We start from the raw sequence: 17,206 nt of genomic DNA, 5'->3' as shown, positions 1-17,206 counted from the left end.
GACCTTTTTGGTGACAGAGCAGGCGTCTCGTCTCCAGAACAGGCATTTAGGTCAATAGGGGGTATAATCCCATTTAATCTCACCTAATCCCCCAACATATATCAACTCCAATCAAACTGGTTCAATGTACATGACAGGTCCATTCCTGACACCTTATATTCAAGGTTTAGAGTCACTGTCGGTGTGTTCAAACGTATCAAACAACGACCCGGATTAAATTTACGATTTTTTAACACACACCACTTCATCGTTTTAGCATCACAACACACTTTATTTATTTTTCACACCTTTGATATACAGTATGTAACCACAAAAAAAATTACTAAACAATACGACTACAAAATACTGCAAGGCACCGTACATAATAATACACACGAGGATCACATGACCCTAGATGCACTTCGAATCGAAGTTTGTTTCAAGTTACAATATGTATCATATTATGCATTTATAAGAAGGGTGTTTTGTAAGTCATTACAAAGTGATATAGGTTAGTAATTATGACAGGATGAGCCACACTTGTTACGATATTAAAATGACAAAAAAGGAAAGCAGCAAATGAACGATCGATGAGACCATTTCCTGTGGAATATCAAGATGTGCGTGCGTGCATATATACGGTGTAACCAAAAACCAAAAGCCCTTGAGCTACATACCTGCACAGGAAAAGCAATGATATACCGTGTATTCTTAGAATATAAACCAAATGGAAATAGCTTAAGAGGCTAGTTCATTTACATCACATGTAATATCTCCAATATAATCAAAACCTTCATTGTGTCCAGCATCTTCATGTACCCGAATTCTTCATTTTAAACGCTACAATCATGTGCTTGCACTGTAAGCTTTGTAAATGTATCAGGTCATATTTTGCTTGCCTTAAAGCATGTACCATCTTATAGATGGAGGACGTAAGACTGTTTTCAGACCATATGAGTCTATTGGGTGGGTTTCACTCACACTCTTGGATAGCTGAGGTGCCGTGCACGTGATTTGCCATTGTGGTATCATGTGTAAAGATTTCAAACAAACACAGAGGGATGATGATGGGACTATGTACTGGTATATAATGTAGAACACAACCAGAAAGGACATTTACACAAGGATATCTTCATTTGTGTGACAACCTATTCTGCCACAACCGATGAATACAATCTCGAACCTCACTAAAATGTCTCTTAAAGTTACACTTAGCCTCCGATAGGTCCAAATCCTTACTTAAAATTTGATTGCGTAACTCGGACTTCCACGATAATCTTCCATTGAGGTCAATGGGAACATTTTCAGAACATTCAAATTGCATGCACACATCTCAAGTAAGGAGTTGGCGCTTAGAAACCTGTAAAAAAGACTAATGTCTCTTTCTCATTACCGTGTAACTTTCTGGTGGGCGGAATTTTACACGTGGCCACTCCCATTACCCCCAGCGTCCACCCCATCAGTAGAAAGGGAGGAGGAGGGGCGGGGGCGTGGTTGGGCTCCTGGACCAATGGCAGTGGCGGGCTGGTGATGGCTGACCTGTGAGACAGTGTCGTCAGACTCCCAGCGCTCTAGCTCCTCCCTTACCAGCCGCTCCATTTGCTCTCTCTGGACGTCCATGTCACGACCCTGCCTCTCATCCTGGGGGAGGAGGAGAGATTTGATTTGATTAGTATCTTTTAGTCATCATTTGGACTAATCTTCCAAGAGTCCTTAAACATATAACACACTGTTACAAACAGACATAATACCCTAACATATTGACCAGATAAATAGTCTAACAGTCAGAGAGAGGGGGGACAAAAGGGAGAAGGGAGATGTTGGAACGAGAGAGATGGACAGAAAGAGAGGGGAAGGAAAGATTTTTTTAAAAGTGTTTGGTGTGGGCGAGATGGGCATGTGTGTGTGTGTCCCCCCATGTACATTCCGTCTCACCTCCAGCACCCCCTCCAGCAGTTTTCCCAGCACGTCTCTCCTCTTGAGCTTAGCTCTCTCCATGGCCTCCAGCTTCACAATCACTGCATCGATCTTAGACACTATACTACCTATGGAGTGCTCCATCCGGTCAACACGACGCACCAGCCTGGAATAGAACAGAACAATAATGTCAATAACACGTTTATATAACATGCTATATCCATAGTTACGACACATGGTTTAAAACATTTAAATATCAGGTACATCCTCTGTCGGAAACACACAGAGGACCTTTCAAAAGCCCAATACTTCAACTTGGCTGGTAATAGAACTCGACCTACACTTGAAACTCTTCGTAGGGCACGCCTCCTGAGCTGCTGCCGCGGCGACGGGAGCTGTGACCGCTGTCCTCGTCGTCATCCTCCTCCGAGTCGTCATGGCTACGGGGGAAGCTCCGCCCACTGGTGGGTCTGGGCAACGAGCTGCGCTCCAGATCCAGGTCCTCCTGGCCATATGTGCAGAGACACACTGAACATCTGCAAAAGTGTGTGTGTAGCTCGTTGCCCTGTGTGTGTGTGTGTGTGTGTGTCCACTCACTCTCTCTTTCTCCAGGTCGTCCCTCATCTGCTGGTGTTCGTGCTCAGTCAGCTCCTGGTCCCCACCGTGGTCATATTTGGCAAAGATGGCCTCAATCTCCTCATCCGTGTGGCCCTTTCTAAATACACAAACAACAACACATTTAGTTGTACTATTACATGTCACGTGTGTCTTGATGTCTTTCTTCGTATGTATGTATAAATGAATGAAATAGTGTATGTTTATGAATTAGTCAGTGAAACCCCAGTTTGGTTTCAGACGCTGCAGCGGTCACCCTTTGAGGTCCTGGCGGAGCTCGCCGAAGTTGAGTTTCCCACCGGCCTGGCGCAGACTGTCTGATATGTCATCCACAGTGGTCTTCTTCAGTCTCAGCTTCATCAAGGCTTTGTTACAGCCCTGCAGGGAGAGAAACAGCACTCGGACAAACTCAAGGACACCTATCAACACTGAGGTGAATGTTGTTGCCATTTTCATTCTGCATTATGCAGTTATTCAGTATTCATGTTGATAATATTCAACAGTAACGTAAAATTACATTAACTTGAGTCTCCTTTTCAATTGAACTCTTTACTTCATAGAATCTTAAATATGAAGTTGCTATGATACAAGTCAGCTTGCAGTTGTTTGAAATACTCAGCTACAATGACGCGTTAAGGGATCACATACACCTACTAGAACAAATAACCCCACATACCATTTGGGTCCCATACCTTTTTAATGAGGTCCGTCATCTCCATCTCAGACCTCTGCTGGGACATGTCTGCCTTCACCTCTGAGTAGGTGTCATTGATGATGGCCAGGAACATATTCTACAGGGAGACAAAAAACAGTCAGAGCAAACGTTAATCTCTCTAGATAATGTAGATCAAATAGTACAATATGAATATATATCAATATAACCACACATTTATCAATGGTAGTATATCAAAACTCACCATGAGGATGAAGAAGATGAAGAAGACGAAGGTGATGAAGTAGATGGGTCCCAGGACTGGGTTAGCCTCCTCTATCTCTGAGAACTCAAAGTCTCCCAGGATGATGCGGAACTGGGTAAAACTACATGGAAAAGAAGAGAAGAAGAAGAAGCTATGAAGAGGCTAAGATGAAGCTATAGGGGTGCGTTACCATTATAGTTCCAATGGGTCAAATTCCAAACAAAATTCCAATCAATCAATGGGAGCCCTGGTTGTCTATGGAGAACCTAAAGAACTGAGAATCTTGGAACCTGGGTTGATTCCAATCAAACCAATGTTACTTACATGCAGGCTTGGAAGGTACTGAAGTCGTTGACCTGGGTGCCAAACACCAGGTAGGCCAGCTGAGCGTAGGCCAGGAAGATGATGAAGAACATGATGGCGAAACCGATGAGGTCCTTGGCACAGCGAGACATGGTGGTGGACAGCTGGCTCATGGTCTTGTTGAAGTTGATGAACTTGAAGAGCTGAAGAGGAGAGATGAGCAGAAACCAGGTTAGAATTCAAGTGTCTTTGAAAAGCGTTATATCAATTCTGTCTTTTTTTATTTGTATTAAAATCATGCTAATATAGTCTCGCTTTATGGGAGCATACTTTGGCTTCTGCCAACAGGTCTGGACCTTTATGGCACAGGTAGTAGTACTCTCATCCTGTAACCAACTGTAGAGTGTCTGGTTCAAGCTCTGCTCCTGGTCAATTCCCACTCAATTGCTACAGTCAGCGTGTCAAGCCATTCTTACCTTCACCCAGGAGAAAAGGACGATGACTGCGGCCATGTTGTTGAACGTAACCTGGAGGTGTGCCAGAGGCTCGAAGCTGGGGTGGGCGCTGTGGTTCTCCAGAAGGTCTTTGAGACGATTGCTCACCACTGATGTTCTGGTGATGTTGATGATTATGGCAGAAACACTCAACTGGAAAAAGAGGAGGGGGATATTTGGAATCTCAACACAACAATATTTGGATCCCTTTGTTCCAATGTCTATACTAGCCTACCACTTAGAATGCATGTTCATTGCACTAACTCATTCTAAGTAGTATGCTAGTGGGGATACTGGAACAGAGCCCTTCTTTACTTGTTTCAGGGTGTTTCAGGGGGACTCCATCCCTTCCTACTCCTTGCTAGGGCGGCCATCTTGAATTACGTACCACAACGATGAGGACGTCCAGGCAGTTCCACACACTCTTGAAGTAGCGCAGGCGGTGGATGCGGATCTCCAGGGCCTCCTCCACCACGTAGTACAGGATGAAGAGGCAGAAGGCCACCTCACACACCCCGACAAAGTAGTCCCAGCTGGACACGTAGCGAATCAGACGCACCGTCTGAAACTGCCAGGAAGTGACTACGCCTCCTGTAGCAGGGAACTCCACCACCAACCTGAAACATTCAATTCAATTCAACTGTATTTATCCCCGCAGTTAAGCCGACAGGTTAAACTGAATGAACAAGAGATATTCCGTATTCAGCCTCTCTAGGGTGAAAATCGAGGTTCAATGACACCAGATTGTGGATGAGGATGGTAACTAGAGAACTCCTATTGGATTGCATGAGTCATTGATCCCAACCATGGATGTCTTGAGAGCCTGAATTGAACCTATGTATCACCTATATAACCAGTGTGAAACAGTCCTAAGTAACATGTAATACGTATGTAATAACTCTGGGCTCTGTACCTGGCAATACAGAAGAGGTTGATGTTGCCGTTGTAGACGGAGAAGTCCAGGAAGACGGCTCTGGTTCCTCTGTCCAGCCACAGCTGGTGTTTTAGGGAGCGTAGCAAGCCAGCTGACTCATCTCTGGAACGGGCCAGGTCCTGGTAGTACCCCCCTCCACCGTAGGTAGCCACCTGGCCCCAGTAACTACTCCCATTCAGGCTGTTCTCCTCTGTGTACATCCACCTGGTGGGAAGACAGACAGTCAGACTCATCATAGAGCCACAGTGAAACAGTTTGGCCTGGTATTCACTGGTGGCTATTGGTGAGTGACCTTATACGCCATCATCTGGTGGACATCATCCATAATGTGCTTTCAGTTAACACTAGAGCACATGTTGTAACTATTGCTTTGGTTTAGTCTCTAGCATTACAACCAATTGTAGCTTTATGGTTGCTTTCTTATACGTTACCATTTAACTATACTGTACATCTAACAGTAGTGCATAGTAGTTTAGTAGACGTACGCAGTTCCGTTCATGGGGCCAAAGGGGGCGCTGTCCTCGTTGCTCGGGGTGTACATGTTGTAGCAGTCCTGTACCTCATCCCTAAGGTCCTCGTGCACGGAGCAGGATTCGTTGCGAACTTTGACCTGGCGGAGGCGGGGCACCCCCAGTAGCAGGTTCTCATAGTAGATCATACTGTGGTTCTCAGGGAGACTCTTGTTGTTGTACCACACTTCCCAATACATCCCGTTCAGGAAGGGACCCTCTGTGAACTGCATGGTGGAGAGACACGCACTGGTTACAGAGAGAATTTCATCTGAAAGCTCTGCTGGTCTGTTAGGTTCTAACTAGATTCATGGAAATGCTCCATTGTTCTATTTGGTGTTAATTAATGTGATTTGAACTAAATACTTTTAAGTGCTGCTTTGGTTTTACGCTTCATATACACTACACAACAAAAAGTATGTGGACACCTACTCGTCGAATATCTCATTCCAATATCCTGGGCATTAATACAGAGTTGTAGAGGAAAAGCTTCTGGGAAGGCTTTCCTCTACATGTTGGAACTGCTGCAGGGACTTGCTTCTATTCAGCCACAAGAGCATTAGTGAGGTTGGGCAATTATGCCTGGCTCGCAGTCGGTGTTCCAATTCATCCCAAAGGTGTTCGAAGGGGTTGAGGCCAGTCAAGTTCCTCCACACCGATCTCGACAAACCATTTCTGTCTGGACCTTGCTTTGTGCATGCAATTATTGTCATGCTGAAACAGGAAAGGGCCTTCCCTAAACCGTTACCACAAAGTTGGAAGCACAGAAACGTCTAGAATGTCATTATATGCTGTAGCGTTAAGATTTCCCTTCATTGGAACTAAGGGGCCTAGTCCGAACCATGAAAAACAGCCCCAGACCATTATTCCTCCTCCAACAAACTTGACAGTTGGCACTATGCATTGGGGCAGGTAGCGTTCTCCTGGCATCCGCCAAACCCCAATTCATCCGTCGGACTGCCAGATGGTGAAGCATGATTCATCACTCCAGAGAAAGCGTTTCCACTGCTCCAGAATCCAATTAAGGTGAGCTTTACACCACTTGTGTGCGGCTGCTCGGGCATGGGAACCCATTTCATGAAGCCCTGGCGAACAGTTGTTGTGCTGACGTTGCTTCCAGAGGCAGTTTGGAACTCAGTAGTGAGACGATTTTTAAGCAATACGCGCTTCAGCACTTGGGGGTCCCGTTCTGTGAGCTTGTGTGGCCTACCACTTTGCGGCTGAGCCGTTGTTGCTGCTAGACGTTTCCACTTCACAATAACTGCAGTTACAGTTGACCGGGGCAGCTCTAGCAGGGCAGAAATGTGATAAACTGGCTTGTTGGAAAGGTGGCATCCTATGACGGTGCCACTGAGCTCTTCAGTAAGGCCAATCTACTGCCAATGTTTTTTTAATGGAGAATGCATGGCTGTGTGCTCGATATTTTACACCTGTCATCACCGGATGTGGCTGAAATAGACAGATCCACTAATTTGAAGGGATGTCCACATACTTTTGTATATATAGTGTAACTGAGCATGGGCCAAAGTAAATGCATTGGCATCTTTGTTATACCATAACTAAGCACCAAGCTCTATTTTCCAATCAGACAAAAAGCACAAAGCAGGAGATTAAACCACTGCATAGCAAACCGGGGAATTGACTCATTTAATTGACTCATTGAATTGACTCATTGAATTGACTCACCTTCCAGAATTCACCCATAGTTGAGAGGCTTCTGAATGTGGCTGTGTCCCCCGGGGACAGTGGTGTATCCAGGAAGAGCTGGGACATCACCTTGGTGTAGTAGTACATGTTGGAGCCCACCATCCCATAGGTCACTACACAACACAACAGAAGAGACTGTAAGAGTTTCTCTGCATGAGATTATGGTGCATTTTCCTTCGTGTTTTTAGTTACACAGCATACCTATTCAGCATTTTCTAATAACTGTTTATTTCATACATGCTTGTATACATAACCAATGTTTAAAATAATGAATAACGGCATTAATGTTATCCTATCGTTATACTATATATTACTGTCGTGCTACAGTTGTATTAGCCTATATTGTGTTTACCCCCATAGTCCATTGACACATCGGTGCATCAATCTAAGTAACATAATTTAAAAAATCCCCATCAAAATCCATCAGTTTAAAAGAAAACTACCCAGAAACTATCTTTTGGTATTTGTTTCATTTGTCCATTGTTGACATAGTCCTGAAATATTTTGCTTGTCAGCAATAAAGTTTTCAAGATATGTAACTTTCAAAGTACAGAAATCATCCCCATATAATGCATTTTGCATCATATGATGCTGTATTTTAAGTCATATGATGGGATGATTTTTGTATTTTGAAAGTTACATATCTTGAAAACTTGATTTCTGACAAGCAAAACAAATGTCAACAATCGACTAATCAAACAAATACCAAAGAATACCAAAAGTTTTGGGGTGGAATTTTCCTTTAAGCTCAAGATATGTTTTTTTGCATGGGCTATGTATCAATCCACCGCATCCGCCTGTGGCGGTCTTCCTCATCTGAGGTGGAAAGTGGCAGAGCTAGAGCTCTGTTTGTCTGACCAGGAGACATCCCTAAAAAAGATACTCTCAAGAAAACGTCTATAGCGTCTGAACGGTTTGGCCTACAAACTAATATGACCACTCTATAGAAAGGTAAGGATCTCACGAACATGATGGCTCTATGACAAGTGTCGTGGGACTTGTCTAAAGGTAACCCATACAAATGAAAGTATGGAGGTAGTTTTGTTCCAACAAGGGGTTAAATATGTGTAAAAAAAAACTAAAACATTGCCTGAGCTTTCGTATATGTCCTGGATATAGAAGAGACACTTCCAAACCTCTTTTTTGCGTTATTCAATGCGTTTCTATGGGCTATAGTAGTAAAGGACAAATTCAATATTTTTTAAAAATTATATATATATATATATATATATATACCTAAAGGGGTCCTACATTTTTTTAATAAAATAGCTAAATGGTCCATGGTATGACTTTCTTAAAACAATCCCCAACCCCCAACGGCTTACACTTCTAAGAAATGTATACAGCAATATTGTGAACTACATCTTTGTGTTGATCATGTGTTTCTCTCTCTGAATGGTCCAACAGGTACAGTGCTGAACCTCAACATGGGGACCCCTCTGGGGTGCGTGCTCAGTCCCCTCCTGTACTCTCTGTTCACTCATGACTGCATGGCCAGGCACGACTCTCTGAATGGTCCAACAGTTACAGTTAGCACCAGCTACCAAATCCTGGCCTACTGCACTGAGGCCAAGACCTGTTTAAGATGCCACTGAAAACAGAAATGTATAGGGGAAAGGGAATAGCTAGTCAGTTACACAACTGAATGCATTCAACCGAAATGTGTCTTAAGCATTTAACCCAACACCTCTGAATAGGGCTGCCTTAATTGACATCCATGTCATTGGTGCCAGGAGAGCAGTTGTAACCCCAAACATCTGTGTATACTTGAATCTGGTCAACCAGCTCCCATGCACAGGGAATAGGCTTACACTTCCACAAGCAGCAAAGTCACAGGGATAAAACGTATTCAGCGTTCCATAGTCAATACAGGACTAAGAATGAATCGTACTACACCGGGCTCTGATGCTCGTCGGATGTGGCAGGGCTTGCAAACTATCACAGACTACAAAGGGAAGCACAGCCGCGAGCTGCCCAGTGACACGAGCCTACCAGATGAGTTAAATTACTTCTATGCTCGCTTCGAGGCAAGTAACACTGAAATATTCATGAGCATCAGCTGTTCCGGACGACTGTGTGATCTCACTCTCCATAGCCGATGTGAGTAAGATCTTTAAACAGGTCAACATTCACAAGGCCCAGGACCAGACGGATTACCACGATGTGTACTCCGAGCATGCGCTGACCAACTGGCAAGTGTCTTCACTGACATTTTAACCTGTCCCTGACTGAGTCTGTAATACCAACATGTTTCAAGCAGACCACCATAGTCGTTGTGCCCAAGAACACTAAGGTAACCTGCCCGAATGACTACCGACCCATAGCACCCACGTCTGTAGCCATGAAGTGCTTTGAAAGGCTGGTCATGGCTCACATCAATACCATTATCCCAGAAACCCTATACCCACTCCAATTTGCATACTGCCCCAACAAATCCACATATGATGCAATCTCTATTGCACTCCACACTGTCTTTTCCCACCTGGGCAAAAGGAACACCTAGGTGAGAATGCTATTCATTGACTACAGCTCAGCGTTCAACACCATGGTGCCTTCAAAGCTCATCACTAAGCTAAGGACCCTGGGACTAAACACCTCCCTCTGCAACTGGATCCTGAACATCCTGACGGACCGCCCACAGGTGGTAAGGGTCGGTAACAACACATCCGCCACGCTGATCCTCAACACGGGGACCCCTCAGGGGTGCGTGCTCAGTCCCCTCCTGTGCTATCTGTTCACTCATGACTGCATGGCCAGGCACGACTCTAACACCATCATTAAGTTTGCGGATGACACAACCATGGTAGGCCTGATCACCGACAACGATGAGACAGCCTATAGGGAGGTCAGTGACCTGGCCGTGTTATGCCAGGACAACAACCTCTCCCTCAATGTGATCAAGACAAAGGAGATGATTGTGGACTATGGGAAAGGAGGACCGAGCACGCCCCTATTCTCATCGACGGAGCTAGAGTGGAGCAGTTTGAGAGCTTCAAGTTCCTTGGTGTCTACATCACCAACAAACTATCTTGGTCCAAACACACCAAGACAGTCAAGACAAAACCTATTCCCACTCAGGAGACTAAAAAGACTTGGCATGGGTCCTCAGATCCTCAAAAAGTTCTACAGCTGCACCATCGAGAGCATCCTCACTGGTTGCATCACTGCCTGGTATGGCAACTGCTCGGCCTCCGACCACAAACCACTACAGAGGGTAATGCGTACGGCCCAGTAGATCACTGGATCCGAGCTCCCTGCCATCCAGGACCTCTATACCAGATGATGTCAGAGGAAGGCCCTAAAAATTGTCAAAGACTCTAGCCACCCTAGTCATAGACTGTTCTATCTGCCACCGCACGGCAAGCGGTACCGGAGTGCCAAGTCTAGGTCCAAAAGGCTTCTTAACAGCTTCTACCACCAAGCAATAAGACTCCTGAACATCTAATCAAATGGCTACCCAAACTATTTGCATTGCCCCCCGCTCCCCCCTCCCCCTTACGCTGCTGCTACTCTCTGTTTATTATCTATACATAGTCACTTTAATTAACTCTACCTACATGTACATATTACCACAATTACCTCGACTAACCGGTGCCCCCGCAACATTAACTCTTTACCGATACCCCCTGTATATAGCCTCGCTATTGTTATTTTACTGCTGCTCTTTAATTATTTGTTACTTTGAAAAAAAAGTTTATATTTTTTTACATAACAATTATTTTTCTTAAATTGCATTGTTGGTTAAGGGCTTGTAAGTAAGCATTTCACTGTAAGGTCTACTACACCTGTTGTATTTGGCGCATGTGACAAATCAAATTTGATTTGATTGTGGTATTTTAACAATGGAGGATTGGTTGATTTCAATGTTTTTCATGATGATTGATAAGAAAAGTATCGTCCAACCCGACTTATTCAGCATTCCATTGTAGTATTTGCTTATATGATCTGTTGGACTGCATCCAGGTCCATATTTAAGCTATATCTAAATAAATATACATAAACAGTCCAACATACACACATATATGGCTCATATATATGCTATTTTCCAAGCCTCTATTTCATTGACTCCCACCTGGCTGAGAAACTGGCTGATCTAGCTCCATCTATCCAGCCAGGAAATGACTTCCTGATCCACCCAAAACCCCATTCTGGCACGGGAACACTTTTCCTCTCAGCAGCCGTGGTATAAGGAGTGGTGAAACTAGATTAATAGCATTCTGACTCTCGGTTGTGCTGTATTCTGGAACTTTCATCATCTTCCCACAATCCTTTTCCCAAACGTACAATAATAGTGACTAAACTCTAATGGAAGTTCCTGGCTTGAGGAAGCTTTCCTGATACGCTGCCAGAGTTGTTTATCAGACCTAAGGAGTTTGGAAAATGACTTTTCTGCTAGGAAAGCTGGTCAGCGGGAAAAAGTATCCTCACGGACTTAGTATTAGTCCTAGCTAAGAGCAGCAGTTACATAGTAATACCACTTCAATATGTTTTCAAGAAAATACAAATGCGAGTACACAAAAGTGCTATACTTGATAGGTGTATGTACTTTTACTACTACCTTATTACAATGTCATTATATTGGTTTGCCTATCCTATAGTTATTCTGGTTCATAAACTGGGTGGTTTAAGCCCTGAATGCTGATTGGCTGACAGACGTGGTATATCAGACCGTATACCACAGGTATGACAAAAAATTATTTATACTGCTCTAATTACGTTGGTAACCAGTTTATAATAGCAATAAGGCACCTCGGGGGTGTGATATATGGCCAATATACCACGGCTAAGGGCTGCATCCAGGCACTCCTTATCCGTGGTATATTGGTCATATACCACACCCCCTCGGGCCTGACTGTTTAAATAATGCATGTCTACGAAGTGGGGCCAACATTTTTAATGCAAAAAGACTCTTATGATGCCCAACATGCATCCTCTGTGGGTGTGTTTTTTTGTTTGTTTTTTTTCACCTTTGTTTAACCAGAGAAAAGAGTCTCCAGCTTCAGAGATTTTTGCAGTTCGTTCCAGTCATTGGCAGCAGAGAACTGGAAGGAAAGGCGGCCAAAGGAGGAATTGGCTTTGGGGTGACCAGTGAAATATACCTGCTGGTAGGCTATTTTGTAAATGACATCACCGAAGTCGAGGATCGGTAGGAAGGATCGGTAGGATAGTCAGTTTTACGAGGGTATGTTTGGCAGCATGAGTGAAGGATGCTTTGTTGCGAAATAGGAAGCAGATTCTAGATTTTAGAGATGCTTAATGTGGGTCTGGAAGGAGAGTTTACAGTCTAACCAGACACCTAGGTATTTGTAGTTGTCCACATATTCTGGGTCAGAACCGTCCAGAGTAGTGATGCTGGACGGGCGGGCAGGTGCGGGCAGCAAACGGTTGAAGAGCATGCATTTAGTTTATTTAAGAGCAGTTGGAGGCCACGGGAGAGTTGTATGGCATTGAAGCTCGTCTGGAGGTTAGTTAGCACAGTGTCCAAAGAAGGGCCAGAAGTATACAGAATGGTGTCGTCTGCGTAGAGGTGGATCAGAGAATCCCCAGCAGCAAGAGAGACATCATTGATGTATACAGAGAAGAGAGTCGGCCCTAGAATTGAACCCTGTGGCACCCCCATAGAGACTGCCAGAGGTCCGGACAACAGGCCCTCCGATTTGACACACTGAACTCTATCAGAGAAGTAGTTGGTGAACCAGGCGAGGCAGTCATTTGAGAAACCAAGGCTGTTGAGTCTGCCGATAAGAATGTGGTAATTGACAGAGTCAAAAGCCTTGGCCAGGTCGATGAATACGGCTGCACAGTATTGTCTCTTATCGATGGCAGTTATGATATTGTTTAGTACCTTGAGCGTGGATGAGGTGCACCCATGACCAGCTCGGAAGCCAGATTGCATAGCGGAGTAGTTACAGTGGGATTCGAAATGTTAAGTAATCTGTTTGTTAACTTGGCTTTCGAAGACCTTAGAAAGGCAGGGTAGGATAGATTTAGGTCTGTAACATTTTGAGTCTAGAGTGTCTCCCCCTTTGAAGAGGGGGATGACCACGGCAGCTTTCCAATCTTTGGGGATCTCAGACGATACGAAAGAGAGGTTGAACAGGCTAGTAATAGGGGTTGCAACAATTTCGGCTGATAATTTTAGATAGAGGGTATAGATTGTCTAGCCCGGCTGATTTGTAGGGGTCCAGATTTTGCAGCTCTTTCAGAACATCAGCTATCTGGATTTGGGTGAAGGAGAAATGGAGGAGGCTTGGGCGAGTTGCTGTGAGGGGTACAGGGCAGTTGACCGGGGTAGGGGTAGCCAGGTTGAAAGCATGGCCAGCCGTAGAAAAATGCTTATTGAAATTCTCAATTATCGTGGATTTATCGGTGGTGACAGTGTTTCCTAGCCTCAGTACAGTGGGAGGAGGTGCTCTTATTCTCCATGGACTTTACAGTGTCCCAGAACATTTTTGAGTTTGGGGTACAGGATGCAAATTTCTGCTTGAAAAAGCTAGCCTTGGCTTTCCTAACTGCTTGTGTATATTGGTTCCTAACTTCCCTGAAAGGTTGCATATCACGGGGGCTATTTGATGCTAATGCAGTACGCCACAGGATGTTTTTGTGCTGGTCAAGGGCAGTCAGGTCTGGAGGGAACCACGGGCTATATCTGTTCCTAGTTCTACATTTTTTGAATGGGGCATGCTTATTTACGATGATGAGGAAGGCACTTTGAAAGAATAACCAGGCATCCTCTACTGACAGGATGAGGTCAATATCCTTCCAGGATACCCGGGCCAGGTCGATTAGAAAGGCCTACTCGCTGAAGTGTTTTAGGGAGTGTTTGACAGTGATGAGGGGTGGTCGTTTGACTGCAGACCCATTACGGATGCAGGCAATGAGGCAGTTATCGCTGAGATCTTGGTTGAAAAGAGCAGAGGTGTATTTGGAGGGCAAGTTAGTTAGGATGATATCTATGAGGGTGCCCGTGTTTACGGATTTGGGGTTGTACCTGGTAGGTTCATTGATAATTTGTGTGAGATTGAGGGAATCAAGCTTAGATTGTAGGATGGCCGATGGTGTCCATGGCACAGCTGGGGGCAGAGGGTGGTCTATAGCAAGCGGCAACGGTGAGAGACTTATTTCTGGAAAGGTGGATTTTTAGAAGTAGAAGCTCTAATTGTTTGGGCACAGACCTGGATAGTATGACAGAACTCTGCAGGCTACCACTCTGCCCCCTTTGGCAGTTCTATCTTGTTGGAAAATGGTATAGGGTTTTTTTCAGGGTTTTTGGTGATCTACCTAAGCCAGGATTCAGACATGGCTAGGACACCCGGGTTGGCAGAGTGTGCTAAGGCAGTGAATAAAACAAACTTGGGGAGGAGGCTTCTAATGTTAACATGCATGAAACCAAGGCTACGGTTACAGAAGTCAACAAATGAGTGCGCCTGGGGAATGGGAGTGGGGCTAGGCACTGCTGGGCCTGGATTCACCTCTACATCACCAGAGGAACAGAGGAGGAGTAGGATAAGGTTACGGCCAAAGGCTATAAGAACTGGTCATCTAGTACGTTCGGAACAGAGAGTAAAAGGCGCAGGTATCTGGGCGCGATAGATTAGATTCATGGCATAATGTACAGACAAAGGTATGGTAGGATGTGAATACAGTGGAGGTAAACCTAGGCATAGAGTGACGATGAGAGAGATATTGTCTCTAGAAGCATCATTTAAACCAGGTGATGTCACCGCATGTGTGGGAGGTGGAACTAGGGTTAGCTAAGGCATATTAAGCAAGGCTAGAGGCTCTACAGTGAAATAAGACAATAATCATTAACCAGAACTGCAATGGACAAGGCATATTAACATTAGGGAGAGGCATGCGTAGCCAAGTGATCATAGGGGTCCAGTGAGTAGTTAAGCTGGCTGGAGACACGGCGATTCAGACAGTTAGCGGGCCGGGGCTAGCAAACTAGCAGAAGGGCTTTAGAGGTACGTTGTGACGGAAGAAGTCTGTTGTAGCCTCCTCATGCTGAGCCTCCGCGTGTGTGTGTGTGTCCCGTGTGTGTGGTACTTACAGATACACAGTGTGATGAGGAAGATGACGTAGGTGACCATTTCTCTCAGGACGTTCCTCAGGTACCTCTCTCTGCTGCTGTCACTGTCCTCCATCAGCTGAGTACCCCATAGAACTGGGGGGAAAAAAACATTTCAACACACACATTAGTATCCTTCCTTAACCATCAATGCTCGGCTTGAGATGCCAGTGCATTACCAATGAGGGCATCTACAGGTGTGTGTTGACCTAAGTGGTGTATGGAACAGTGAGGAAGAACGGCCAGAGAGGTGTCTGAGCCAATGACACAGGTCAAGTTAAAGGGCAAGTGCACTACCTCCTGTGTCATAAAGGTCCAGACCTCTTGGCAGCTGTAGTGTTCTTCGAGGAAACGTAAGTGACACTAACTTCTTATTTTCTCCAGTATCCTCTTCCCACAGCTTTTGATGTCATGTCTGTCTTGCTGCAGGGCATCCACTGTCGGCGTCGGGTATAATCCACGGTGGATGCGGGTGCTGCTCCCTCCAGCGGTGTAACTTCCCAACCCGCTGCTGCAGCTACTGCTGGAGCCCGTGGACACTGATCTTCTCCCAGGGCTAGCCGGAGGCCAATCGGCCCCCATCATCTCATCCTCCGGTTCAAACCCCGGGTTGTCCCGACTCCAGGCTTGTCTTGAGGGGGGTGATGGTGTGCCTATGGCGCCCCCGAGCCCCAAATCCTGGTGCTGTATGTTCTCCATCTCAATCCCCTCGCTTGTGTCCAATCTGTGCGGCAAGGACGCACCCGCTGCGCCCGTGGCGGACCTGCCAGCCTGATTCTGCTGCGGTTGTTGTGATCTCACCCGAGTCGAGCTCATTGTTAGTCCAATTCACTGAAAAGCTTTTAAAGGCCAGACTAACTACATTTACAAAACGTTAAAATCAATTATGTCTCTAGCCACTAACAAGTGCTATGTTTATGTCACGCTTGACGCGCATATCAGAAAGGAAATGTTTACGCACACATTAAAATATGTAAGAAAGTTGCCCAAATTCAAACTCTGCAAATCAATTTCGGGAAACAGATGAACTAATTTTGATTATTTGTATATGTTCCTGTTCACAGCAAATATACTTCGAAACGTAAATTGCTTACTAAGAAAGAAAAATAACAGAACTAAAGTTTCTGTCTTCAAGAAAGTGAGCGTCTGCGTAGTTTTAGATCAAACTATTGCAAAAGTAGGTATATCAACAACAACAAATATATATAGTTACAAAACTAATTTGTAGCCTAAACATGTACTAATGAAACTGAAAACTATCAACGAAATGCCTCGTTTATGGAAAAGAAGCCAAACACTTTCCTTGTCCCGGGCCAGCCATCTTGTTCTTGCTGTTCCCCCAAAATCTCACATTCTCATTTGTTGGAGACTCAGATTACATTAGAAGTCATGGCGTCACAGACACTGGCATGCACCTCTGGAAAATACAGCACAGTCGAATGTGTAGGGGTGAATCACTTTTGGTAAAACACAATTTCACGTCTTAGAATTGTACAATATAGAATACAATATAATATAATCAAGTTGCTGTGCATTCCATCATTATTAAACGAGTGAAAAAAAAAACATTTCAATATTTATTTCTACAGCAGTAAACTATAATTGCCTTATATGGCTCAGCAAAACACTTTTTTCTCCAAAGGTTTATATTAGTTTTTGTTCGTTTTCTGAGCAATTTCTATTCAGGATGAGTGTTTGCAGTGCTGTGTATGGAATGCGAATGAATAGCCTACTATTTAGAATGAATAAAATCACAATTT

The 17,206-nt window shown here is 44.6% G+C and overlaps 1 protein-coding gene across 2 annotated transcripts; it reads right to left on the bottom strand.

Annotated features, from left to right (window-relative positions):
* Positions 1 to 250: 250 nt before the first annotated feature.
* LOC110534552 (polycystin-2) lies at positions 251 to 16,865 on the bottom strand. 2 transcript variants are annotated; one of them, XM_090210331.1, is made up of 15 exons: positions 15,815 to 16,865; positions 15,429 to 15,542; positions 7,355 to 7,488; positions 5,645 to 5,895; positions 5,139 to 5,363; positions 4,614 to 4,842; positions 4,208 to 4,378; positions 3,753 to 3,934; positions 3,429 to 3,549; positions 3,204 to 3,302; positions 2,768 to 2,889; positions 2,494 to 2,611; positions 2,238 to 2,401; positions 1,915 to 2,062; positions 251 to 1,620 (listed from the first exon to the last, which is right to left on the bottom strand). In XM_090210331.1, exons 1-15 carry the CDS (start codon positions 16,260 to 16,262, stop codon positions 1,399 to 1,401), a joined length of 2,748 nt encoding a protein of 915 aa, XP_090066457.1. In that variant the 5' UTR covers positions 16,263 to 16,865; the 3' UTR covers positions 251 to 1,398. The 2 variants fall into 2 exon arrangements, with proteins under 2 accessions (XP_090066457.1, XP_036810101.2); XM_036954206.2 differs by having other exon boundaries at positions 2,238 to 2,398.
* Between the last annotated feature and the right edge of the window lie 341 nt (positions 16,866 to 17,206).

The sequence above is a fragment of the Oncorhynchus mykiss genome, chromosome 19, assembly GCF_057628025.1.
Source record: "Oncorhynchus mykiss isolate SJ-2025 chromosome 19, ASM5762802v1, whole genome shotgun sequence".
Classification (NCBI taxonomy): Eukaryota; Metazoa; Chordata; class Actinopteri; order Salmoniformes; family Salmonidae; genus Oncorhynchus; species Oncorhynchus mykiss.
This window is presented reverse-complemented; position numbering and strand designations above follow the sequence as displayed.